This window comes from Magnolia sinica, chromosome 14 (assembly GCF_029962835.1).
Source record: "Magnolia sinica isolate HGM2019 chromosome 14, MsV1, whole genome shotgun sequence".
Classification (NCBI taxonomy): Eukaryota; Viridiplantae; Streptophyta; class Magnoliopsida; order Magnoliales; family Magnoliaceae; genus Magnolia; species Magnolia sinica.
In genome coordinates this window covers 47,446,139-47,469,746 of record NC_080586.1, presented here as the reverse complement: position 1 = coordinate 47,469,746, position 23,608 = coordinate 47,446,139, and the positions used below count along the sequence as shown (strand labels likewise).

At 38.9% G+C, this 23,608-nt stretch overlaps 1 protein-coding gene across 2 annotated transcripts in view; it reads right to left on the bottom strand.

Moving 5' to 3' along the window:
* Positions 1 to 679: 679 nt before the first annotated feature.
* Positions 680 to 23,608, bottom strand: part of LOC131225332 (uncharacterized) — a 46,145-nt gene continuing 23,216 nt past the window's right edge. For both annotated transcript variants that reach the window (XM_058220854.1, XM_058220855.1), the window contains exons 14-18: positions 19,404 to 19,474; positions 19,235 to 19,291; positions 19,046 to 19,139; positions 1,258 to 1,398; positions 680 to 1,179 (exon numbers count right to left, since the gene is read on the bottom strand). In XM_058220854.1, coding sequence (XP_058076837.1) covers positions 1,069 to 1,179; positions 1,258 to 1,398; positions 19,046 to 19,139; positions 19,235 to 19,291; positions 19,404 to 19,474 — 474 coding nt within the window. In that variant the 3' untranslated portion in view covers positions 680 to 1,068. The remainder of the gene's footprint in view (positions 1,180 to 1,257; positions 1,399 to 19,045; positions 19,140 to 19,234; positions 19,292 to 19,403; positions 19,475 to 23,608) is intronic.

Genomic DNA, 23,608 nt, shown 5'->3' with positions numbered 1-23,608 from the left:
GACCTTTTGGCCATAACTCTCTTTTTGGGCTAATTGAGAACGAAGAGATGAACCTGGCAGGCCACTCCAAAACCGTCTGGGAGGCACAGGTCGGCTTTCTAACCGGTTAGTCAAGGATACCCCGGCAGACAGTCTGACCATCTGGACAAATATGGATTTTAAACGGATTGGAGATTGTCAAACCCCCACGCAATCAGAAGCTGATGTGAACCAAGAGCTTAAAAATGCATGATGTTCATGTAGCACTTATAGTGAATATACATTCGACACATATAAGGCACTTAAAAGACTAATAGTGGCACCTAAGCTGCTTGAACATAGACAGTAGCACATGTGGCAGATTTAGCATGTGCAATCAACATTCCCAAGTGGCACACATGTCCAATATCAAGTGAATACCACCCAACTCAAAATTAAGGCCAGTCCACTCATCAAGTGACCCACAAGTGTATGAGAAAAATGGTTGAGTAGAACAAAGGCAGAACTGTCTAATAGAAAACAGACGCAGCCCACCAATGAGTGAGTTAGCCTGATTTTATCGGGGGGTCCAACCTGATCAATGTCCTGGATCTCCTCCATGCTTGCCAGTTGGCACATGTGCCACCAGTTGCCTCATTCTCAAGTGGGGGGGAAAAAAAGAAGAAGATAAGATGACAAATGAATGAACACCACACCAAAATTGTTCACAAGATAAATCCCCTATTCAGCAAAAAGTGACGGAATACCCTATGCCACAGGAGAACCCAAAAAATAAAATAATAAAAATGCAGAATCATTGTGAGTAGCACAATTTGATAGAGATACAATGGATTGCTTAAATATATATTTCATTTTGACAAAATCCTACTCAAAATTTCATATTCCCAAATCCATCTTTCTTTTCTTTTTCTTTTCTTCTCTTGCTATAGATGCATTACTGCTTCAGCGAACATCTGTAGGGATAGTATGTGAAGTCTCTTTCCTGTACATCACCAAAACAAAAGATCCTTCTCTGTACATTTCAAGTAAGGGCGCTGCAAAATTTTAATAATAAAAAATGCTCATCCGTTGCATCGATGAAGACTGTTATCAGCTGCTCACAGTTGGTTTACCAACAATCCGACACTTGGGAACTTGCTTGTGCAACATAGATGTCCCTTCAAAGATCATCATACGTGAGTCCTTGGTGTACTGGGACAGCTGCAAGGGGAAAAGGTTCCAGTAACTAGAAGAACCCATAGAACATACAAAAAACAAGCACATTTGCATAGTACCAACCTCATCTGGACTTATTTTCTCAAATCCAAATCGCTTTGTCCAGATAGTACCAGCCTCATCAGCAGCTGGGAGCAAAAGGTTTTTCACTTCCAGGAATCCCAACAGCCTCTCAATGCAAGAGAACAATGATTGAAAGTAGCCCTGTCAAAGGAGCAACGTCATCAGTATTGGCAAGTGGCAAAACATTGTGATTATTAGTGTGAAGATAATGTAGGACCTAGACGTTGTAGTAGGGAACAGTACTTGATTATGAAACAAACATAATCAAGTATTAGATCATATATAGGGTCTTCCAATGTCCACAATGTAGCGAAAACAATGCAGGTCACAGGGCAATAGATGTGCCATGTTTGCCCATCTGGCACGTTGAACAGAGATGAGACATATAGGATTGGATATAGCCCAAAAAACTGAATGAACAAATGATCCTCACTTCAATATTAAATTGCATACTTCTTCATCAGTATCAGCAATCCATGAAAGTTCTGTGTGGAATTGTCCATTGAGATTATCATGTTGATGTCATTTTCTGGTCTGGATCAATGAGCACATGCACATATTTTGGGTTAAGATGGGGAACATCATATACTTCAGCATCATAACCTATTATGCTCTGGAAGGATCATAGCCCAAGTCAATAACTGTTAGAAATAAGGTTCCCCACCTTCAATCAAGAAAGTTCATGTAAATGTTGAAGGTTCTAGGGCAGCTGAACATAGATCACTACCCATTTTTAACTCGAAAGTCATTTGGTACGGTGATTGAACAGTATGGATTGCTCAATAGGTGGTGGGTTCCATACAACTACAACACGCACTGTGGATGGTTTCTAGAACAAAAGCAGTACATGTAGGATGATCGGAACCACTAAATAGGCAAAACACATGCCAAAAGTCACACCAATTGATCAATCTCGAATGCGTTGAGCAAATGATGAAGCTCAAAATTCCATAAGAGCTTCAACTCAAACACTGCCAAAATTATAGGAACATCCTCAACTCAACCCATCATTGAACATGGTATCAAAAATTAGACACTTCTTTTCTCATGTCCATTGTGCACGCTTTTTTACTAGTTGAAATTAAAGAAAAGCCTCTTTGTCACATTTCATGGTCAGGAGGAAACTATAGGTAGCAAAGTAAAAGAAAGATAAGGCTGGTTACACGAATCTGATAAGGTTACAGCAGAAATATGATCCGGATCATGATGAGACCATACCCTTTTTGGAAAAGATGGGAATTACAAAATGCTTGATGGTGCCATTGCCCACATAAGCTTCTCTTACAAATGGAGTTGAAGAACACTGCATCCGAAGTTTGGGGCAAATCCTCCCCTCAAAGCATATTCATTTACTTTGTTCAATATATGTAGAAATGTAGTACACTTTCATTCCTGTACCATAGGTTGTGTTGAAGAACACATTCCAAACCATCCACCATACGTGTTGTACTTTAGCAGAGCTTGTCTCAAGGCAAGCCACTAGTCTTGAGCAAACCTTGTATGGGAATACCCAAAGGTAAGCCACCTTGAAAGTCAAGATAACGCTTGGTGAAGCTTAAGCCTTGAGTGGTGCGCAAGTTCAGTATTAGACAATTGTCCCATTGCAACTACATCATAGTTTCAATGGTCCCCTCTGTCCATTATGTCAATGTGCTTACAGCATGTCATCAATCAATGCCAGCATACAATTTTTGAGGCATAAATCATCCATCACATGTTGTATTGTCATTAACAAATTTTAACACGGAAGGAAATAAACAATCCCAGTGATTTTAGAAGGTGACACAGTGCTTGTAGACATACTACACCTGTTTATAGCACAAATTGGTTATCAACAAGAAAACCCCGCGTGTTTCTGACCAAATGTGTGTGGTTTTCTACTGCTTGCTCAGACAAAAAAAAACAAAACAGTGCATTACTTTACCACATAAAGTGGTTTTCACACCTAAAAATTAATATTCAACCAAGACACCTTTTCCTGACTTCTCGAGTTTCATTAAAATCTCATCCTAAATATAGGCTAAAGATCTCGTACCCTCCTGCAATCTTTCTCCACTTAAAGTTTGGGGAAAACGGTCATGCCCTATTTTCCAATCAGTAAATTTATTACTAGGTCCATGCCCATTCATTATCCTTCCCCACTGTGGCTATTAAACCCTCCAACAAATTAACAATGTGCATAAAAGTTTATAGAAAATAGGCATCTAAGCCAATTTACATACCAACTTCCTAAAACCTTGCAATATCATCAGGGCATGTGCCTATAGAAAGAAATAGTACTTCCCTAAAATTCTCCCTTTATCTTAAAAGGGCTTTAAAAATGCCTATGAGTTGCCTAAAACACCATAACAAACTCCCCAATAACTCCTAATATCAATAAAAAAAATCCAAACAGCCCATTTGACTAGCCTTTTATAGGCTTTGTTCTCATCCAATGAGGCAATGGGTTCTCAATAACTACGACCAAAGCTGTGCATTAAGGTTATTTTGGCGTACATTTCTTTCTCTCTTTTCTTTCTTTTTTTTTTTTATAAATAAGGAAAATCTTTATTAGAAAGGCCTGATGGGGAAAATAAATGAAAGATCCATCAAGGTAATGAATAAGAGCCCCGTGTACATAAGGTCGATCTATGATCCCTTCATTTGCAAGGGAATCTATGATACAATTGGCCTAAGGATTAGATGAAAACTAGCATCCATAGAGTGAGCATCAAGTATTCATGCTATTGAGGAAAAAAAGAAGAAGAGGAAGACAAAGCATTCTATAGTTTGGTGAAGTGTCTAATTATTTTTATATAGAAATCTGCATGCATGTCGAGGTGGCCTCTTCAACTGAGTTGCCAATTAATCAAACACATTTCACTTTCACTTTTAACTTGCATGAATGTCGAAGTGGCCTCTTCAAAGATCCTATTATAGCTCTATTTCCAACAAACTCACATTATAATGAGAAGTGTCTAATTATTTTTATATAGAAATCTGCATGCATGTCGAGGTGGCCTCTTCAACCGAGAATTCTTATGAACTGAGTTGCCAATTAATCAAACACATTTCACTTTCACCATTAACTTGCATGAATGTCGAAGTGGCCTCTTCAAAGATCCTATTATAGCTCTATTTCCAACAAACTCACATTATAATGAGAAAAGGATTCTCCTTAAAAACCTTTCCTCTAGCTTAAAGGTTTCTTCCACCACCCATCCATTAGGATTGCAATCAGAGACGAGAACCTATTTGATCCCTCCCAAGATAGATGAAGGTGGGCATATGCAAACTCACAATGAAAAAAAAAAACAATAATAAGTGATTGACGGATTCTGTATCTTTCCTGCACATAAGCACATGTTGGGAAGAGCAATTTCTTCTTTGGAGACTATGCATAGTGCAATTCTTGTTTGTTGTCACTGCCTATACCTTAGCCAAAGGCATTTTGGGAAGAGGATAGACATAGCTCCTCGAGGAAATTATTAGATGAAAAGAGATCTTCAGCACAGAGCGCACATACTCATCTTCCTCAGAAGGGAAGATAATTGCCACATTAAAAGGTCGAGAAGCTCAACCACCAAAAGAATTTCAAGGTCCTATCAATGGAAACAGTCTTTCCCTCCATCGAAATCTAAACACAAGGGGAATCTCATCGAGGCATTGATCTTGGGAAGTGGCACCCGGCGAGGACCAACCACCAGCTTTTAATTTACTTGGATTTAGAAACTCCTTTGAATTCTTCCAAATTAAAGACCAGCCACCAATTTTTAATGATCTTGGATTTAGAAACTCCTTCCACTACCCATCAATTAAGATCTCAAGCAGAGACGAGAGCATACATGATCTCGCAAAGCTAAATATGGAAGTCCAAATGCATATATGTGAACTCACAATAAAAAAATAAAAAAATAAATGATTGACTGATTCCACATCTTTCCCACATATAAGCATGTGTTGGAAAGAGAACAACTTCTTTGGAGATTATCCATCATGAGAATCTCATTTGTTGTTGCCACCCACACCTAGAGCTGGGCAAGGGACGACTCGACTCGTCTGACTCAATCAAAACTGAACCGAATGGCAGAGTCGGTTCAGATCGAGTAGCTGTAGCCCGATCTGAAAGCATATTGAGTCAAGTTCGAGTTACACAGTAACTCGACCCGAAACTCGATCCGGTCATACTCGACCCGATCTGAAACCCGAATCGAATAGGGTATTTAAAATAAATAAATAAATAAATAAAAACCCTAATACCTTTTCCTCTTACTTTACCCTACCCGCTACACGCCCGCACCCAACTGAAAACCCTGATCCGAAAAAACCCATCCCCTCCTCCCCCCCCCCCCCTCTCTCTCTCATATTTCGAGCCCAGACCAACGGCAACCACTTGATCAATGATTCAACAGTCCGACCACCCGATTGAGAGGTAATTTTTTAAGGGTTTTTAAATAAATAAATAAATTGGAGGATAGCTCGGGTGCGTCCGGCCACTCGATTCAAAAGTTCGGCGACCTGCTCAATTCAATAGTCCGGCCACCCAATTCAACAGTCCTAATCCCTAAAATCCTAAATGCCTAAAACCTAAACCATAAACCCTAAATTCAAACCCTAAAACCTAAATGACTAAACCTAATCCCTAAACCCCAAATCCTAAAATGGTAATGTATTTTATTTATTTGAATTAAACAATTAGTGGTTTATTAGTGTGAATTATGGATTACATTGTGATTTTTTGCTTAGCTTATTATTGTGCAATAGATAATTAGTTTAATATGTATGGATTACATTGCTTTTTTCTTAGCTTATTATTGTGCAATAGATAAGCTTAATATGTATGGATTACATTACTTTTTTGCTTAGCTTATTATTGTGCAATAAATAGTTAGCTTAATATGTATGGATTATATTATTTTTTTTCTCAGCTTATTATTGTGAGTTAGATAATTAGTTGCCCATTTAAGGATTTTTATATAGCCGAACATAGATATAGTGTGTTTTTGGTGGCATAGAAATCATTCAAATTGTCTCATTTTGGACAGTTCAAGGTTAAATAGATAGAATGCTTTCATATAACGTATTTAAATGTTCATGCCTAATCTACACTCCATCTCCCCATTTCTCTCTGGATATGTTTCTTCCTTTTCATTTCTCATGTCAAATATCTTCACATAGCTTAGATATTTGGCATCAGAATGTAATGGAATATCAACTTATCTAAAGAGACATGGAGAGATGTTGTCGGTTTTTCAGCGTGTGCGTTTAAATGAGAATATGAAAATATTACAATCCATCCAACCTTGGATGGGTGACTAATTTAGGGTTTAGTATAAATCTTTAAGGCATTAGAGTGCTAATGCTAATATGATTTAGTATCTTTCAACTATTTGATGGCTAGTAAGGAAATTTTCTATACAACCGGCGGTTTTTCAGTTACATCGCCGATGATCTTAGAAGATGGAAGTATTAGGTCTAAAAGATGAAGAGGTGTCCATTGATATTAGTACCTCACAATCACATACTACAGGAAAAGCAAAACAAAGATCGCTAGTGTGGGAAGATTTTGAAGAAGTAAACCTGAAAAATGACACGATAAAGATACAATTCAAGTATTGCAAGGTTCAATACGCTAAACAAGTTGATGGGCTGACCACAATTCTAAAAAAACACATTTCGAAATGTCATAAAAAGGTGAAAAGTCAGACATCAAAGCAACAGACATTTTCATTTACCCAATCTTTAGTGGGTCCGTCGTAAGGTACATTGTCCATCTATAAGTATAACAGAAACCATGTGAATGAGTTGATGTCCAGGTTTATTATTGCCAATGAAAGACCATTTCGGAAGGTAGAGAGTCCTTTTGTCGAATTAGCCAGAGGCCTTAACCCCAGATATGAGAAGGTCTCCCATACAACAATAAAGAGAGTGTGCATGAAGATGCATGCAAGCGAGAAGCTCAAGCTGAAAGGACAGTTAGAATTGATTTCCCGAATCAGTTTGACATCAGATTTGTAGACGACATCCAATCAACGAAAGGGGTATATGTCACTAACCATCCACAACGTTGATGCCGAATGGAGGCTCTGCAAAAGAATTATAGACTTTCGTTATCTTGCACATCGTCACACTGGATTGATGATTTCAGATTGCATCTACGGATATCTTGTGGAGTGGGGCATTGAGAAGAAAATCTCTTCAATAACTTTAAACAATGCCTTTGCAAATGATATCGTGATAACGAATTTGCAGAACCATTTTATGGCCACCGGTGACTTGTATTTTAGTGGAAAGATATTTCATGTTAGGTGTTGTGCCCACATCCTAAACTTGATTGTACAAGGTGGCCTTAAAACAATTGAGCCAACGATCGAGAACATAAGAGAGTGTGAAATACATACGGGGGTTACCTTCACAATTATATACATAGAATTAAATCGTGAAACAGTTGAATTTGTCATCTCAGAGAACGATGAAACTGGATGTCATGACACGTTGGAATTCAACTTTTGAAATGTTGGATTCAACGATAGCTTTTAAAAATGCATTCTCTCACTGTGCGGAGCGTGATAGTGCGTGTCTCTGGTTGCCTTCTAATGATGATTGGTTAAAAGCTGAATTAATTCGCAAGTTCCTTTCAGTTTTTTACGACACAACAAAGAAATTTTTAACAACAAATATTTCTGCCAGAACCTTGGAGGGTAAAAGATGTTCTGCACAAAAGTTGTAGTGGACCGGACTTTTTACAATTAATGACCATGGGTATGCAGTTATAGTTTGATAAGTATTTGTCATAGTGCAGTCTGGTAATGGTTGTTGCAGTCGTTCTTGATCCTCGATACAAAATGTTCATGGTTATATTTATCTTTAATAAGTTGTATGGTGAAAAGAGTGTCACTGAGGTCGATAAGATTCGTGATACAATTGATGATTTGTACAATTTCTATGAACAAACTTTCGGCACCGCAAAAGACAATACTGCAACCGCTGGCCCAAGTACTCCTGAAGTGGGTTTTAGTTCTACTGTTGATGAACAACGAAACATGATCGATGATTTCATGTCTTTCATAGCATAAGTTGAGACTCAAGCGCATACAACCCAAACAGAACTTGACCATTATCTCAAGGAGCCACTTGTAAAGTACAAAGAAGAATTTGATGTTTTAGACTGGTGGAAGTCGAAAGCTCGTGATTCACGATATCTTGTGTTCTCGTTAATGGCATGAGACATATTATCAATTCCAATTTCAACCATGGCGTCAGAATCTGCTTTTAGTACAGGAAGTAAGGTCGTGAACAAGTATCGAAGCATTTCCACCATTCAATTCAGCAAAGGTAAACAACCATCTGTTGGACACCTCTAGCTCAGAGTCAGCCCAGAGTTCTCCCGCAGTTGAAGCCGTAAAAAAAGAACCAAAGGATGATTCTGGCGACGAAGGAGGGGGTTACTATTATGGACAAGGTTACGCAGGTTACACGCCACAAAGGCATTCATCATACAAAGGATTTGAATTAATGAAAGTTTTATTGGTCTGTATGTAGACGTGGTTAATTTACTTTTCATTTTTAACAGTGTTTATTTACTTTGTTCATTTTATGGACATGGTTTATTTACTTTCGATTTCAAAACAGGATCGGGTAGGATTAACCCTAACTCAATCCCACTCGACTCAATGCCTAGCTCTAGTGGATCTGTTATGTTTCAGTGATCAAATATTCAAAATCATGTGTATGAAACAAACCTACATTTTTCAACCACTTCACCTTTTCTCTCCCATTTAGTGTTATGAGATTAGTTGCATTTTTTGCACGTTGCAACTTGCAATGTAAAGAAGACCCCGTTGCAGCCTTGCCATGGTAAGTTAGTAACCTAGCCCAATGCCCCATCCGACTTGGTGCCAACTCGATCCGACCCAATATTTCTGACCGGGTCGGACTCAGTTCGGATCAATCCAGCCCAAACCCAGACTTGAATCTAGTTAGGCATGCTAGACTCGGTACTGAGTCGAATCAAGTTCGAGTCAAGACTTTTTCAAAACTGGATCGAGTCGGGTCAGCCCTAACACAATCCGACTCGACTCGACCATGTATCCTATCATTTAGTCCCAGTAGGAGACAATGGGATTTCTAGTGAATTTCGAAATCCACTACATCTATAGGCCCCACGTTGATGCATGTGTTTTATCCATGCCGTCCATCCATATGTGCCTTTAGACGCGACAATCGAGTTACATATGCATACAGGTGACCGGCATCAGTTGTGAAATATGATCCATTGATTACAATTATGTGGTGCCCTAAACGTAGGTTTAATACAATGTTTTTACCAAAGGAAGACTTTGATCCCAAACGTGGGATTGTATTCAAAATACCATGGCATTTCCAGACATATAATCATAATAATGGTGTCAATTCCACCTAATGCAAATCAATACCATTTAATCCCATGTTCCAAACAGGCCCCGAGAAGGTTAAGAAGCTCAACTACCAAATGAAATTCGTGGTCCTAAATATTTCAATGTAAATGGTCTTTCCCTCCACATTCCACAATCTCGTAGAAACCTTTAGTAAGAGTGTTTTGAATTGCCATGGAAAATAAGTCAACAAGAATCTAAACACGAGAATCCCATCAAAGCATTGACCTTGGGAAGAGGCACCCAAGCCATGACAAGGACCAACCACCAATTTTTAATGATCTTCGATTTAGAAACTCCTTTGTATTCTTCAAAATTGAAGACATAATTGATTAAACAGACTCTCACTTTCACTATAACTTGCTTGAAGGTTGAAATGGCCGCTTCAACAATCTTCCTCTCTTTCCAACGACCCCACAACATTGCAAGTAGGAGAGTTCTGCATAGCACCTTTCCTCTAGGCATTAAAGGCATTTTAAACTGCCCATCAATTAGGATCTCAAGCAAAGATGAGAACCCACTAGATCTCCAAGAGCCCAAAGAAGTCCAGATGGCATATGCAAATTCAGACTGAAAATGTAAATGATTGCTCAATTTTGCATCTATCCATCACATGAAGCGTATGTTGCGAAGGGACTAATTTCTTCTTGGAGGTATCCGTCGTAAGAATCTTGTTTGTTGTCATCACCCAACAAAACACCTCAACCCAGTGTAGTGCACAAGATCCCCACACCATAAGGAGTTTCTAGGACGACGTCAAACATTACTTCTTGAGGAAATTCTTGGACGAAAGGAGAACTTTAGCACATAGTGCCCCCACTCATCTTCCTTAAAAGGGAATATATTTGCCCCATTATGAAGGTAAAGGAGCTCAGCCACAATATGCATTTCATGGCCCTGCAAATTTCAACAAAAACAATCCACCTGCATGGTCTTTCCCTTTCCTATCTCATAGAAATCTTTAATAATGGTGTCCAAATCACCATGGAATTTAAGTCATGGGTATCTACACACAAGGGGAATCCTATTAAACCAAAGATCTAGCTAAAAAATACGAATCCTCTAACCGCAAAACAAAATTTAAATATAATTTACTTTTTGGACCGAGCCTCTAAAATAACTTCAAAATCTTGAAATAACTTTCTGAAGGAATTGCCTCCCTGATTGACCATACCCAGATCCAACCTCTTTCCAATGTTTTTAATAACTATGCTATATGTAGTGGGAGCTTGCGCTACATAGCGTAGCTTAGCCTTAACGCTACATGGCTCATAAAAATAGCATAAGTCGCATGTAGCCAACACTACATGATAATTTGCATACAATACACGCTACATTGACTATGCTACACACTACGACTTGTGTAACTCACATTACACGTTATTTTTCACTACAACATTAAAATCAATTAATGTTTTCAATGATTTGTTACATTTTTTCTATTTTCAATTAAAATTAATTAATCCTTTCAATGTTTTTAGTAAAATAATGCAAGTAACATTGCCCTTTCATATTACTTCAGCTTGTGTTTGGTTGTAGCAAATATCATGAAATTCTGTTAAATTCATTATTAATTAGTCTAATTTGGTGCAAGATAATGGAATTGGAGGAACCAAGCACAACCTTGACTACAAATCTAAAAGTAACATGTAGCTTACCCTACATGATATGTAGCTTACGCCTCACACTTTAGAGGGGTTAACGCCACACTATTTGCCATTTTAAACACTACTTCTTTCAAATTGATCTTACTTTGATGCGATCGCTTGTCACCATAAAGCCTCTCCCTCTTTCTGAATCCTCCACCCCCATCTAGCCATCAACAACTAATTCTTTTGAACTACTTAACCGGTGCTAGGACCACCTTTCTTATGTCGATTTTTGGACCTCTTCTCATCTCACAAGATGATACTCGTGTGTTTCTATATGACTTTGCCACAAGAAATATCAGAATTCATCAAGTTTCTTCGCCATTTTCATTGATATTTTAAAGGGGATTTCTTTCTTCTTTCTTTTTTCTTTTTCCTTTTCCTTTTCTTTTATGGTCTCTTTTTGAGAAGATGACTAACAAGATTAAAACAGAAGAGAAAATGACAAAGAAACAAGTATTGATAACAAGTGACCCTCTCATCACTCAATCTGTAGTTAATATGTGCCACAACTCCTTCGCGTTTTCTCCAAAACTCTACCACCATTTGTCGAGCAATGCCTTGTTCTTTTCCAAAAATCTCCCTATGCCTATACAACTTTTGTAACACTTTGGGACCCTATGCCAATTGCAGTGGAATTTATGGCAATTGCCGATTGAAGAGGCATCAATAGTACATTGAGAGGGTTAGATAGAGTCAACTTAGTTTGACTAATATGACCTCCAAATGAGAGCTATAATTCAATGTAGAACAAGAATTGAGTCAATTAGAAGATGTGAGTTGGTACAAGTTCAACACTCTAAAAGGGCAAGGGGAAGGCCCAAAAGGATAGAGTCAACTTGGTTTGACTAATATGAGCTCCAAATGAGAGCTATAATTCAATGTAGAACAAGAATTGAGTCAGTTAGAAGATGTGAGTTGGTACAAGTTCAACGCTCTAAAAGGGCAAGGGGAAGGCCCAAAAGGATGCGAGCAGAGGTGGTAAGAAAAGACTTGATGACCTATGGTTTAACTGAAGTCATGGCCCTTGACAGAGAGGAATGGCAGAAAAGGACTCATGTAGCTAACCCTAATTACTTGGTATAAGGCTTAGATAATGATGGTGATGAAATGAGAGGATCTCTTCCATCATGCCACCTTACTCTTGAATTGCTCAATCATCAGAATCCCACACATTGCAATTGAGGAACTACCAATGGGAAGGTTGAGATTAATCATAAAAATTGTAACTCATCATTCTACATGTGATTCATGAGATTCACCCACAATGGTACTTTAACAAAATTAACACAAAAACCAAAAGTCACCTCCAAGCAATTTAAGACAGACTTGATTGGCACAATTGGAAGCAAGAGGCTTCACGAAACATGATAGCTAGCAAACTGCAAAAAACAAAATAGGAATCCCTAAGTTGCACACAATGAAATTGGAGTAGACATCCGTGCTTGTGGCCGCACTAATTAGCTCGAAGAGGACTCTTTAACAATGATAGAGAAGAGGAAGGGGGATAGAGGATTTGCTTGAACCCTTTTGGGGTACCATTAATAAGGATTTAAAAGCAGGCCAATGAAATGCAACACTCAATGCAATTTATCCAGTTAGCGCCAAAGCTCATTCAACCCTGTCGCAAGTTCTTTAATATCCACTTTGCACATGAGATATTTAGGACCTTAAATTAAATCAATAAACTCATTCACTACAAGAATGCTAACCGAAATTTGTCTCTTACAAAAGAACCTCCATAGGGGAAAATAATATTCGTCTTACCATTTTAGCCTTTCTACATGGACTTTATAGAAACTTTCCACAAAGTTAATTGAGCAAAAATTTAACAATTTCTTGGCAATATCTTTCTAGTATAACTTTTTCCCCACAGGATAACTTGTTAAATGACAATCACTCTGAGGGCACAGGGATTGAACGAACCATAAACTCAAATGGTGTCACAATCCATAAATATTTTTGTAGGATTAGGATCTCTAAAGTAAATGAAGCTTTAAGAAAGACAAAAGCACAAACTTTGGGATAGAGTGATCAAGCAGATAAAGGTATGAGACGAATGTATCAGAAAATCAATTTGGTTTCATGCCAAGGAGGTTTATTACTAAAGTTATTTTCCTACTTAGACAATAGATGGAGAAATGTAGGGAGAAGAAGGATCTCCATATGCTCTTTATTGACTCAGAAAAAGCATATGATAGGGTAACGAGAGAGCTAATATGTAGGTGTTGGGAAATAAAGGGGTTTCAAGAGGATGTATTAACAAGATTAAGGATATGTACGAGGGAGTGTTAACAAACATAAAGACCATTAGTGGAGAGAAGTGAGTTCCCAATTATTGTAGGCTTGCACCAAGGATGTATTAACAGCATTTGCAAGAAGAGATCCCATGGTGTATGGAGTTTGCATGTGACGTAGTTTTGATAATGCAAGGGCATTTTCACACCAGGCTCGAGCGAGGTTGCCTATGGGATGCAAGGGCACACTCAGGGTGGGCAGCCCATGTGAGGCGGGTGGCTCGTGTGAGGCGGTACCTATGTGATTTGGGGCCCACCAAGGGGGCTCAATCGAGGTCCTAACGCATGAGATGTGGGGCTTGGGCTATGAGATAAAGAGATTGATTCGCCATGCTCTAACAGTTCGAGCTTTTAGAGCAAGTGGTTAATTGTCCTGCATCAAATTGGCATTAGAGCAGAAGGTCTCGTGTTCGAGACTCATCACTGGGAGTGATTAATGCAGGGGCATTTTCACACCGGCCTCGAGTGAAGTTGCTTGTGGGATGCAGGGGCACACTCGAGGTGGGCGGCTTGTGTGAGGCGGGCCCCACCCATGTGAGGCGGGTGGCTCGTGTGAGGCGGTACCCATATGTAATTTGGTGCCCACGATGGGGGTTCAGCCGAGGTCCTAACCCATGAGATGTGGGGCCTGGGCTATGAGATAAAGGGAATGATTTGTCATGCTCTAACAATTCGAGCTTTTAGAGCAAGTGGTTAAATGTCCTGCAACATTTGATTGAAAAGATGTGGGAGGGCAACCTCCAACACATATAATGGAAGGCCAAAGTGAACTTGATGGAACCAAGAGCGCAACCTCCCATCCATGACCACCACTTTGAGTTCATTTTCAATTATCATTAGAACCAAACTCACAGCAAAGAAAATTGGAAGGAAATACACTCAAGAAGGGGATGATTAATGGCTTTAACCGAATATAGATTTTTTTTTTAAAATAAATAAATAAATTTCCAACCTTTGAATCTATCTCATCCATTTTCAATTAGATCTTTTTTAAAATCCTTAATGGTCCTTCGTTGCTTAAAGATAATCTACATTAAGAACACACTACTTTTGTTGAACAACCCAATTAATTCCCCTCTCCGCAGCATCCTACACAAGCCGTTGGAAGCAATCACAAAAAGGAAGGAGCAAAAGGGGATCACCTTGCCTTAGTACCCTAGAAGATTTTAAAAATATAAAAATCCATTGGGGGATCCATTAACTAGAACTGAAAAAGAGTACGAGGATAGACAACCACTAATCCAACTCCTCCATTTCTGGCCAAAGCCAAATCTAGCCAACATATAATCTAAGAAACCACAATCAACATGATCAAAAACTATTTTGATATCTAATTTACAAACCAAATCCCCTAGACCTTCTCTGTTGCAAAAATCAATACATTCATGAGTTAACAATGCACAATCTAACATATGCATGTTAGCTAAGAAAGCTCCTTAAGCTATAGAGATAACATATGAGAGCACATATGCCACATATGCAAGAATATGCAATTGTATATTGGCCTACAGTCAGTAATCTAACTATTGGCAAATTATTTATTAATTTATACAAATTCTTTGTTTTTGCCTATAAAGAGGCACTTAATTCCCCCATTTGCAACATTATTCATTCCAAACTCTGCTCTCTCTCTCTCTCCCCCCCCCCCCCCCGTGCATTCAAAGCCTAATATCTCTAGTCTCTACAAGCTCCTACGAAGAGAAGTTTGCAAAGATCATTCAAGAATCAAAATTGAAGCCCTCAAGAAGATAATCATACAACTCTCTCATTCTATTTCATTCTCCAATCTCTACATTATCTATTATTTACGTTCTCTTTTCAAGTTTCAAGTATGTTTTATTTTTTGTTAACTCAAATGTCAAACCAAACATCTACAACTGTAAGTGTACAAGTATAGGCTATAAGCTAAGCTATAACTACAACATTCAAGATTCAACTTAAAGAAACAAGACTCAAGAGTCTCTCTCTCTCTCTCTCTCTCTCTCTCTCTCTCTCTCTCTCTCTCTTCCCCAACTGGATGGCTGGATTGCAGTGCTCCGCATGAGTAACCAGCAAACCGCCTGCCTTCTTTGATAGAGCTCCCTGGTTAACCAACTCCTTGGAAATCAGTCGCCAAAGAGGATGAGATTTCCAACCAAATAGAGATTACTATTAGAATCTCTGAAACTGTAGGATTTAAACTCCTCTTTCGAATATGTAATATGGTTAAATGCAACTCCCAACCAGACTCTGCTACTGGGTCAAATTGGAAGACTTCACGTATGTAAGACCCCAAAGCCAAGAGGAATTTAAGATGCCATAGCTCCAACAAAACGCCTTTGAAGTGATACCAATTAACAATGATACCGAAAAAAGAAAAGTTCTCCCATTTACATATGAAGGTCACTGGGCCATTTTGTTTCATAGCTTTCATATTAAGAAAGGGTTCCGAACTTACCTTAGGTCCGTGATTGTGGAGTACCTTAAAATCTCCCAAAGGCTTTAGACTGAAGTTCCCCTCGTCGAGTTGGAAGGACATTTCTAACCATCTCTTGGCGTCGACTAGCGAAGCTCCTTGTCAGCATTTGACCGGACATAGGAGGCCGAAGCTTGGACAATGAGAGATTCATCCATCAAGATTTTCGACCCTACTGAGGATTTAATCTTTTGACGCCGACCAAGTGGAGCCGCCAGACGAGGAGGATCTAGATTGTCGTCCCTCCAACACCTCATTGAAGGTACGGCTGTCCATCTTACGTGTCTCGAAGGAATTCCAAAAGCCTTTTCCCTGAGAAAGTCTATTGATGCTCTAGAAGGGGGCTAAAGCAGGACATCTGAACAGAGATTCGCCTTCCATTAGATGAAGGCAAGAGATGGCTTTCGATGAAACTTCAAGGGAACACAAGTAAACAAATGCAAAATCTCTAGGATCAGAGGAGCCATGCTTCTGGGGATGACTATTTCCTTAATCTCACCCATCTTAAGGAAGACTCTAGAAATCATGTATTCATCTCAGTCTAGTGAAATATTAGACACGAACAAGGATTGAAAGTTGGAACTAGCTTCCTGGATTTTGCAGATTTCTTTTTGGCCATCAAGGTCCAACCATCGTTCTGCCGAGATGGCTAGGAAGCTGAAAGAGACAGAGCTTTTTCCCAAAATTCCACAATGACCACCATCAAAATGGATATCGAGTCCTCTCCTTTCGTCTTTAGGTAGCTCTATAGGATAGTATGAAGCACCTCCCATAGGTTTTTTGAAATAGGATTATCCCAACCTTCTCTGGATTTACGAGTTGATTCAGATCAATCCGCAGGATGTCTCACGTTGTATTTGGATGAGGGCCTTCCTCCTTTGAGAATATTATCGCTATCGAAAACATATGCCATGCTCCACTCCCCCCCCCCCCCAAAAAAAACCAAAATCATCTCTTTCAAGCTGCGATAACTATGCCTTCACCATGTGGTCCTACCAAAAGGATTTTGTTATCATCTCTGATTTCTCCTTCAATCACCAGCCATCGATCTCTAACCTTGTGTTCTCTCTCTCTCTCTCTCTCTCTCTCTGATAGACTTAGTATTTTTTTTACCAACTCCTTAATGGACTTTTCATATTTAGACCCCCACACCACTTGTATTCCATGAAAGCATCTTTATTAAGAACACAAAGTGGGTTTTTTTCCAACTCTCCTGATTTTAGTACAAAATTCCTCTTTCGTGCTCTTCCTTTTGTCAATTGAACATGAGATATTTTGACTTTATCTATGTCCCTTCGCATTCTCATAAAAACTAGTTTACCATCTGGATCCTCCACAAACACAAACAAGGACTTCAACTTCTAGCAACATACCCAAGTTTATCTCCTAACTGACCAGTTTTCTTTATTGTTTGTCCAACATTGCAATTGTCCTAGAATTAGGCAGAACACTATCCCAAGAATTTGGGAGATTCAGACAACTCTCTTAGCTCCTGGTAACTTCTACAGAGTCAACCAAAAGGGAATGATAACTTGACAAGATTTTGGGGAGCAGCAAGAGATTTCTTGTAGTTGATTGACCACACTAGGAATTAAAGACCCCGCGAGCAATGGCCTAATCAGGAATAGTAGGGCAAATGTCCAAGTTGTTTCACCCTCCTCAAGCAACGGCATGTTCTTTCCCCTCACATTACAACAACATAAGACTTCATATCACATAATTTCCTTCTTCCCGCCCTTCCTCCTGAATACTTGACGCGATATTTTATCTCGTCATGAGCCCCAAATTAAGTAGATAATGCAAGCAAACATCAATGTCCTCTAGCTCCTCAATCAAACATCCATACTCTAGCAATGAAGGGGACCATTCCATGTTCGAAGCAATTGGAGATGGGTTATCTTCTTCAGGTCCATTAAGGCTATAGAGAAACCCGAACGAAGATATTAAATCCCCATGTGGAGTAAAAAAAAAAAGGGCCTTTTTTTTTACACATGCACACATACACCCCCCTACACACTCACGCCATAGTAGAATTTCACCACCTATGGGTACTCAAACCCTTGACCAGGTGTTGAAACTCCCAAGAGTCTACCACCGGAGCAAGAGTAAGGAACCAGGTCAAAAAAAAGAGGGCTTAATGAGAATTGTGGAATGCAATGTTATAGCCCAAAATCTTGTGATAGTCGGGCTACGGCCTACCCCTTGATATATTGTGCAAACTCAAACAAGTTGATGATGGCGACTTACCTTTGCTTGTTTATGTACAGTTATTCAAGAACATATCGGGACTATCAAAAAGTCTATTTAGCTAAAAGACCACCCTCTATTTCATGCATTAAGGACAAAACAATTAGTTTTGTTAATCACTTGGGTTGTTTAGCCTAGAAGGCTCAATGCACACTAGTATATAGATATGACTCCCAAATCACCCAAGTGTTTAGAATTCATTCTTTCTACCCCTCCAAGGTTTTAGGCTTCGAATATAAGAGATGGAGCCTGTTGGCTACATCAGAAACATATCGCAGCCAAAAGACATTAAAATGAAAAAGGACCTCTGAAAACTACACGAGGAAATGCATATATTATTCAAAAGGAAACAAATCTCAAAAGTTTGTTTAGTCACAAGCTATAGCATTTGGGTCAATGGACCACTAAGAAAAACACATGGCCAGTCTATCTTCAAAACATGAATCACAAATTTATTCCATAAAATACTGTATTGATGAAGTTCACCACAGCTGTAGACTTCAAATGCAAAGCAACAATGATCTTTCTAGAAGCATCTATACGAGTTGAATGGTTGGCTTTGGAATAGGTCGTTAGATTTGGGAAAAGAACGATACAGGAACAACATGGTGTTTAGGATGGGAAACGTATGGGCCTGGGGGAGCATATTCAGAATTATGAATATGTGCAACCTGCTTGATTCAAAATCCATGCCCTGAGCAACCTAGGCCACCCTAATGTTATCAAAAGCAGTTTAAATAGCCTCACCTGCCCTTGGTTTTCTTTACTTGTGGCAACTAATGGTAGTTCTGCAACTTCCTTTCCAAAAATTCGCAAAATTCCAGCTGATACGATAGATGAGCTGCATAGGCAATTCCAAATCCAGAATAAAGCTCGTGATTATATAACCTAACTACAGAAACTAACAGATTGGACATTTAAGCAAATAATTCTTACTTCACAGTCAATATTGCACAATAGATCCCTCCAAATTCTTGGTCTCGCACGTTCCTTCTGTAAAACATTAACCATAGAAAAGTTAAGTTGATTTAACAAACTTGGTTGTAATGTAAATGAAACAAGTGGCCCTTATTCATGACATGAGTAGAAAGAGATTTTTCCTCACCCATAAACCATGGCAGGAATTAGGTCTCGGTCTCGGCCTAATGCTGAATCAACTATTGGATCAAAGCAGTCCTAACAAAATGATGCAAAACAAGAATAATTAATCACATCCACTGATGTTCTTCTTGATTTCGCACAAGCATCAAATTCCTTTCAAGAAACAAAGTATAACAAACCCTACACAAAAACATCATTAAATAGCAGAGAGCAAATCCTTTGTTTTCCAAAGGGCATTGTCAGCAAAAATGATGCAGGACATGAAATTCAAGTACGATGTGCAAGATTTTCAGGCTTTAGATCACACTAGTTCAGAAACAGTTACACAAAATTCCACATCCCACACAAAAGTTCAAGTACTCAATCAAGAGAAATCTATGCAGGCCCAGGCCTACACATGCTAGGGCTGGATCAATCAAAGTTATAGACCAAAAAGTACTCAAAAGAAAGTAAATTCATCCACACGGGCACAGAAATATTTCCCCAATCCAAGGGATTCACAGGTGTCAATTCGGAGAACCCTAAGGTTAGGAAAAAAATGCAAATAAATTGGAATTTAATGCAATCTAGGGTTAGGGTTAGGGAAATTAAGTAGGAGAGGAATGAAAGAGGGGAAAGATGGGACCTGACGACAGTCCACGTGTGTGGACAGCAGGCCTAACCTGACGCACATGCACGGGAGCCTGTCCGCTCGTGCGTGGGGTCCACGAACCCAGAAAGCAACTCCTTGAGTCTGGTCGGCCAGGGGTGGACCCCAAAACCCCCGAATTTTGGGTCGATCCGATATATGGTCTGTGCATAGAGCTCCGCCGAAGTTCCAGCCCTCTTGCAGGGCCAAATTCCAGAAATCTACCGTACAAGAGAAACGTCTGCAAAATACTGATGGATTTGCAGGTGGGATGGTTGTAGGAGGAGAAATATGGATGGTAGAATGTGAGGGCAAGATGAGTGTAGCTTCGCACCACGATAGTCAGCCCTTCGAAGAAGAGAGGGTTTCACACCCAATTGGATTTCCACAACTCAGAAACTCAGAAGAGCAGAAAAAAAGACGCAGAAATTTTATTCATCTTCAATGAGAAAAAAGAAAAGACTACAAGGGGTGCCTATTTATAATAAAACCTTATACACCAAAACCAACACCATGTGCGCAACCTATTACTTGGAGACGAAGTAATAAAAAATAACAACTAATCAAAGCAATCTAAACCGTCCATGATATTCCAAATAACAATAATAAGCAAAACCCAAAATACTAGATTAATTAGAATAATGGGTCGCGATTATGAGAACCCATGGTGGGATTCACATGACTATCGGGTCCACTCCAACGAACAGTCCTCTAACTAAAAGACTCCCTGGACGTCGTCATCGATCCAGATCGATGGTGGGGCCCTCCTCCTCCTTGCGTACGTGCGTAGGAGAGGCGTGCTTGTGCGCATGATGTCCCCATCAAAAAAAAAAAGCATAAAATAAAAGGAAGAACAATAAGTCATAGAAAGACTTCCCACTACAGTAGTTCTCATAGCTGAAGAACTAAATCCAACATATAACATGAGAAGGCGGTGAGATCAAAATAAGCACTACCAAGCAGATAGTATCCAACGGCCAGAGTACTGTCTCCCCAAGTAACATAAGAGATTAAACAACCTTATTGGTAGTGCTAGTCTTTTATGTCTGAAGGGTTCAGTAATAAAGGTGGCAAAGAGCACAATGTTGATTCTGAAAAGCACCTGGTCCAACACCATGCTCGTGGCCATGAAGTACTACCAAAGTAACAAAAAGAAGACATAAGATCAAGGGGTGACATGAACAGTGAGTCTGACAAAATCCCAAATATGGCTTCATGCAGGGGTGAAAAGGACAGAACAGAAAATGACAACAATGAGCGTGTCATAGACACCAGTGAGAAGACAACCTTGTCTGAGTCTAATAGGGAAAGTTGAATAGCAGCAAATTGATTAGTCCTTTAAAATTATCCAAATGTTCAATTGCTGTTGTAAAACCTATCAATAATTTTATTGCTATTTTTTAACTTTAAAAGGTGAGGCAATTTTATTGAAGAACCCAAGCTACAACCACAATAAATACAATGTGAGGACCATACACAGTACTAGGATAATATGCAATGGGAATTATCTCGCAATAAATAACATAGAGTCTAACCCAATGGATCCCATGGAATGATCTTAACCACAAAACATTTCAATTTGTGGAAGTTGCCTTTAACTTGGATGAAATCTGCAACATCATATCAAGACTAAAGTCCGTTTATGTTGTGAATTCTTTTTCCCCTTCATGCAGGTTTCTCTTTTGTTCTTAAAAATGCCAACTTTCATAAACAGAAAATATTAAACTTTCAAAAGAAGCAGCATAATGTTTTCTTCAAAGATTTGAAAGTGTCTTCTATAACGAATCCTGAACAACTTTGATAGTACATAGTTCAAGGATCTGGAGCCATAACTTCATTTTAGGATGGAATCGAGCCAACTAAGAAGTTGGTCAGAATATGCATTCATGAAAATTTTAATTGAGTTACAAAGGAGCCTTACCAGATGTTTGTATTTTACAAGGGCATGTGAGATAGATAGATGGATGGATGGATAGATAGATAGAGAGAGAGAGAGAGAAGGCTCACAGAATTGAAAGAATAGGAATAGAAAAGAAAATGAACTACAGTTAGGGTTAAGGAGCAACAATTAGGGTTTACTAGTTCCATTTTGAAAAGAAAGGAAAAGAGAGAGGATGATCCAGCAACCTAGTGGGCAGTGGCTGATTTGCATAAACAAAGCATCCCGTTAGCAAAACTTCTCAAGCCAAATCACAATTGTGCAAAGAAAATGAATAGAGAAGGAAAGCAAACCAAACAGGAGATTGAGTAACCATTAAATTGAAGACTGATACTATATAAGATAGATTGAACATATACAAAACAAGAGAAATGAGATCTTAAATCCCAGCCATTGAATAATATTTAATCTCATCCCTGACCAGTCAAAGCAATTCCCGTACAACCCAACTACTATACCTATTCCATTTAGAAAGTAGACAGTCCCAACAGTTCCAAGTGTTTTTCAATAAAGTAGACTGTCCCAAACCAATTGAAACACTTCTAAAAATTCTATTAATGCCTAGAACCCCCTTAAAAAAATAAACAGCGATGTATCTTGTGACAATGCGCAACAAATACATGTGGATCCTGTGTGGACATCTGCACATATCATGCAACATCACTAGTAGATCCCAAAAAAAGCAGCATTAATTTTACTTTCTTGAGGCCCTTAGTTAACTTTTTTTTAGGGTCTCTGAAGTGCTTCCTTACAGCTCTTATGGTTGGATCAATTCTAATATCGTTGAGGCGACATGCATGGGCGTCTGTGATGATGTTGAAGAATCAACGATAGAGGTCGCCGATGGATAAAGGAATGCTGCAACTACACGACAAATCAACAAGGGATTGGACCAGATTTCGGCACTATGAGAGCAAATCAATGAAGGGAGAACAAAAAACCAAAAGAACAAGAGCTTACACACCAACATTGATATTCTCAAAATATAACCGCCAACGAGGGATGTTGATATTTTCATAAGTATAACCGTAAATCAGATTCATTAATATTCTCACAGATATAGCCATAAATGAGAGCATCACTTGGATAATCAAGGAACTGAAACATCCCTCCCTCTGTCAATGGATTGAAGAGCACTCTCAATCTTTCACAAAGGGGGGAAAAAAAACAATTTTGTCAAAATCAACCAACCATCCTCCAGCATGAGGAGCCTTTGTTTATAAACAAAATATCAAAGAAATCCAATCATAAAATATTTTTAAAACCCAATAATTAATGAACACCATGCTGCAAAATTCTCAACCAAAAAACAGAAAGAAAAAATAAAAATAAAAATCACCACAATCAAGCAAGCAGTTAAGTGAAGAGGAAAAGAAAATGCAAGCTAGCTCCTATTTTGGGTATGTGGAGTCTTCATGTGTTGTCCAAAAGCATTCTTCGGCCATCCATGTTGTGACATGTCCTATGGGCATTGCATGAATTTGAATGAAACAAGGGAACATCAGCAATTTTGATGGGAGATGCTTACGGACATCGCTATTTTCAATAACTACTACCTTCTTACAATCGTCCACTAAAAAAGACCTATTTAGCTCATACAGTGTTAGATTTGCGCATTTTTTAGCTTGCTGGAAAGTCAACT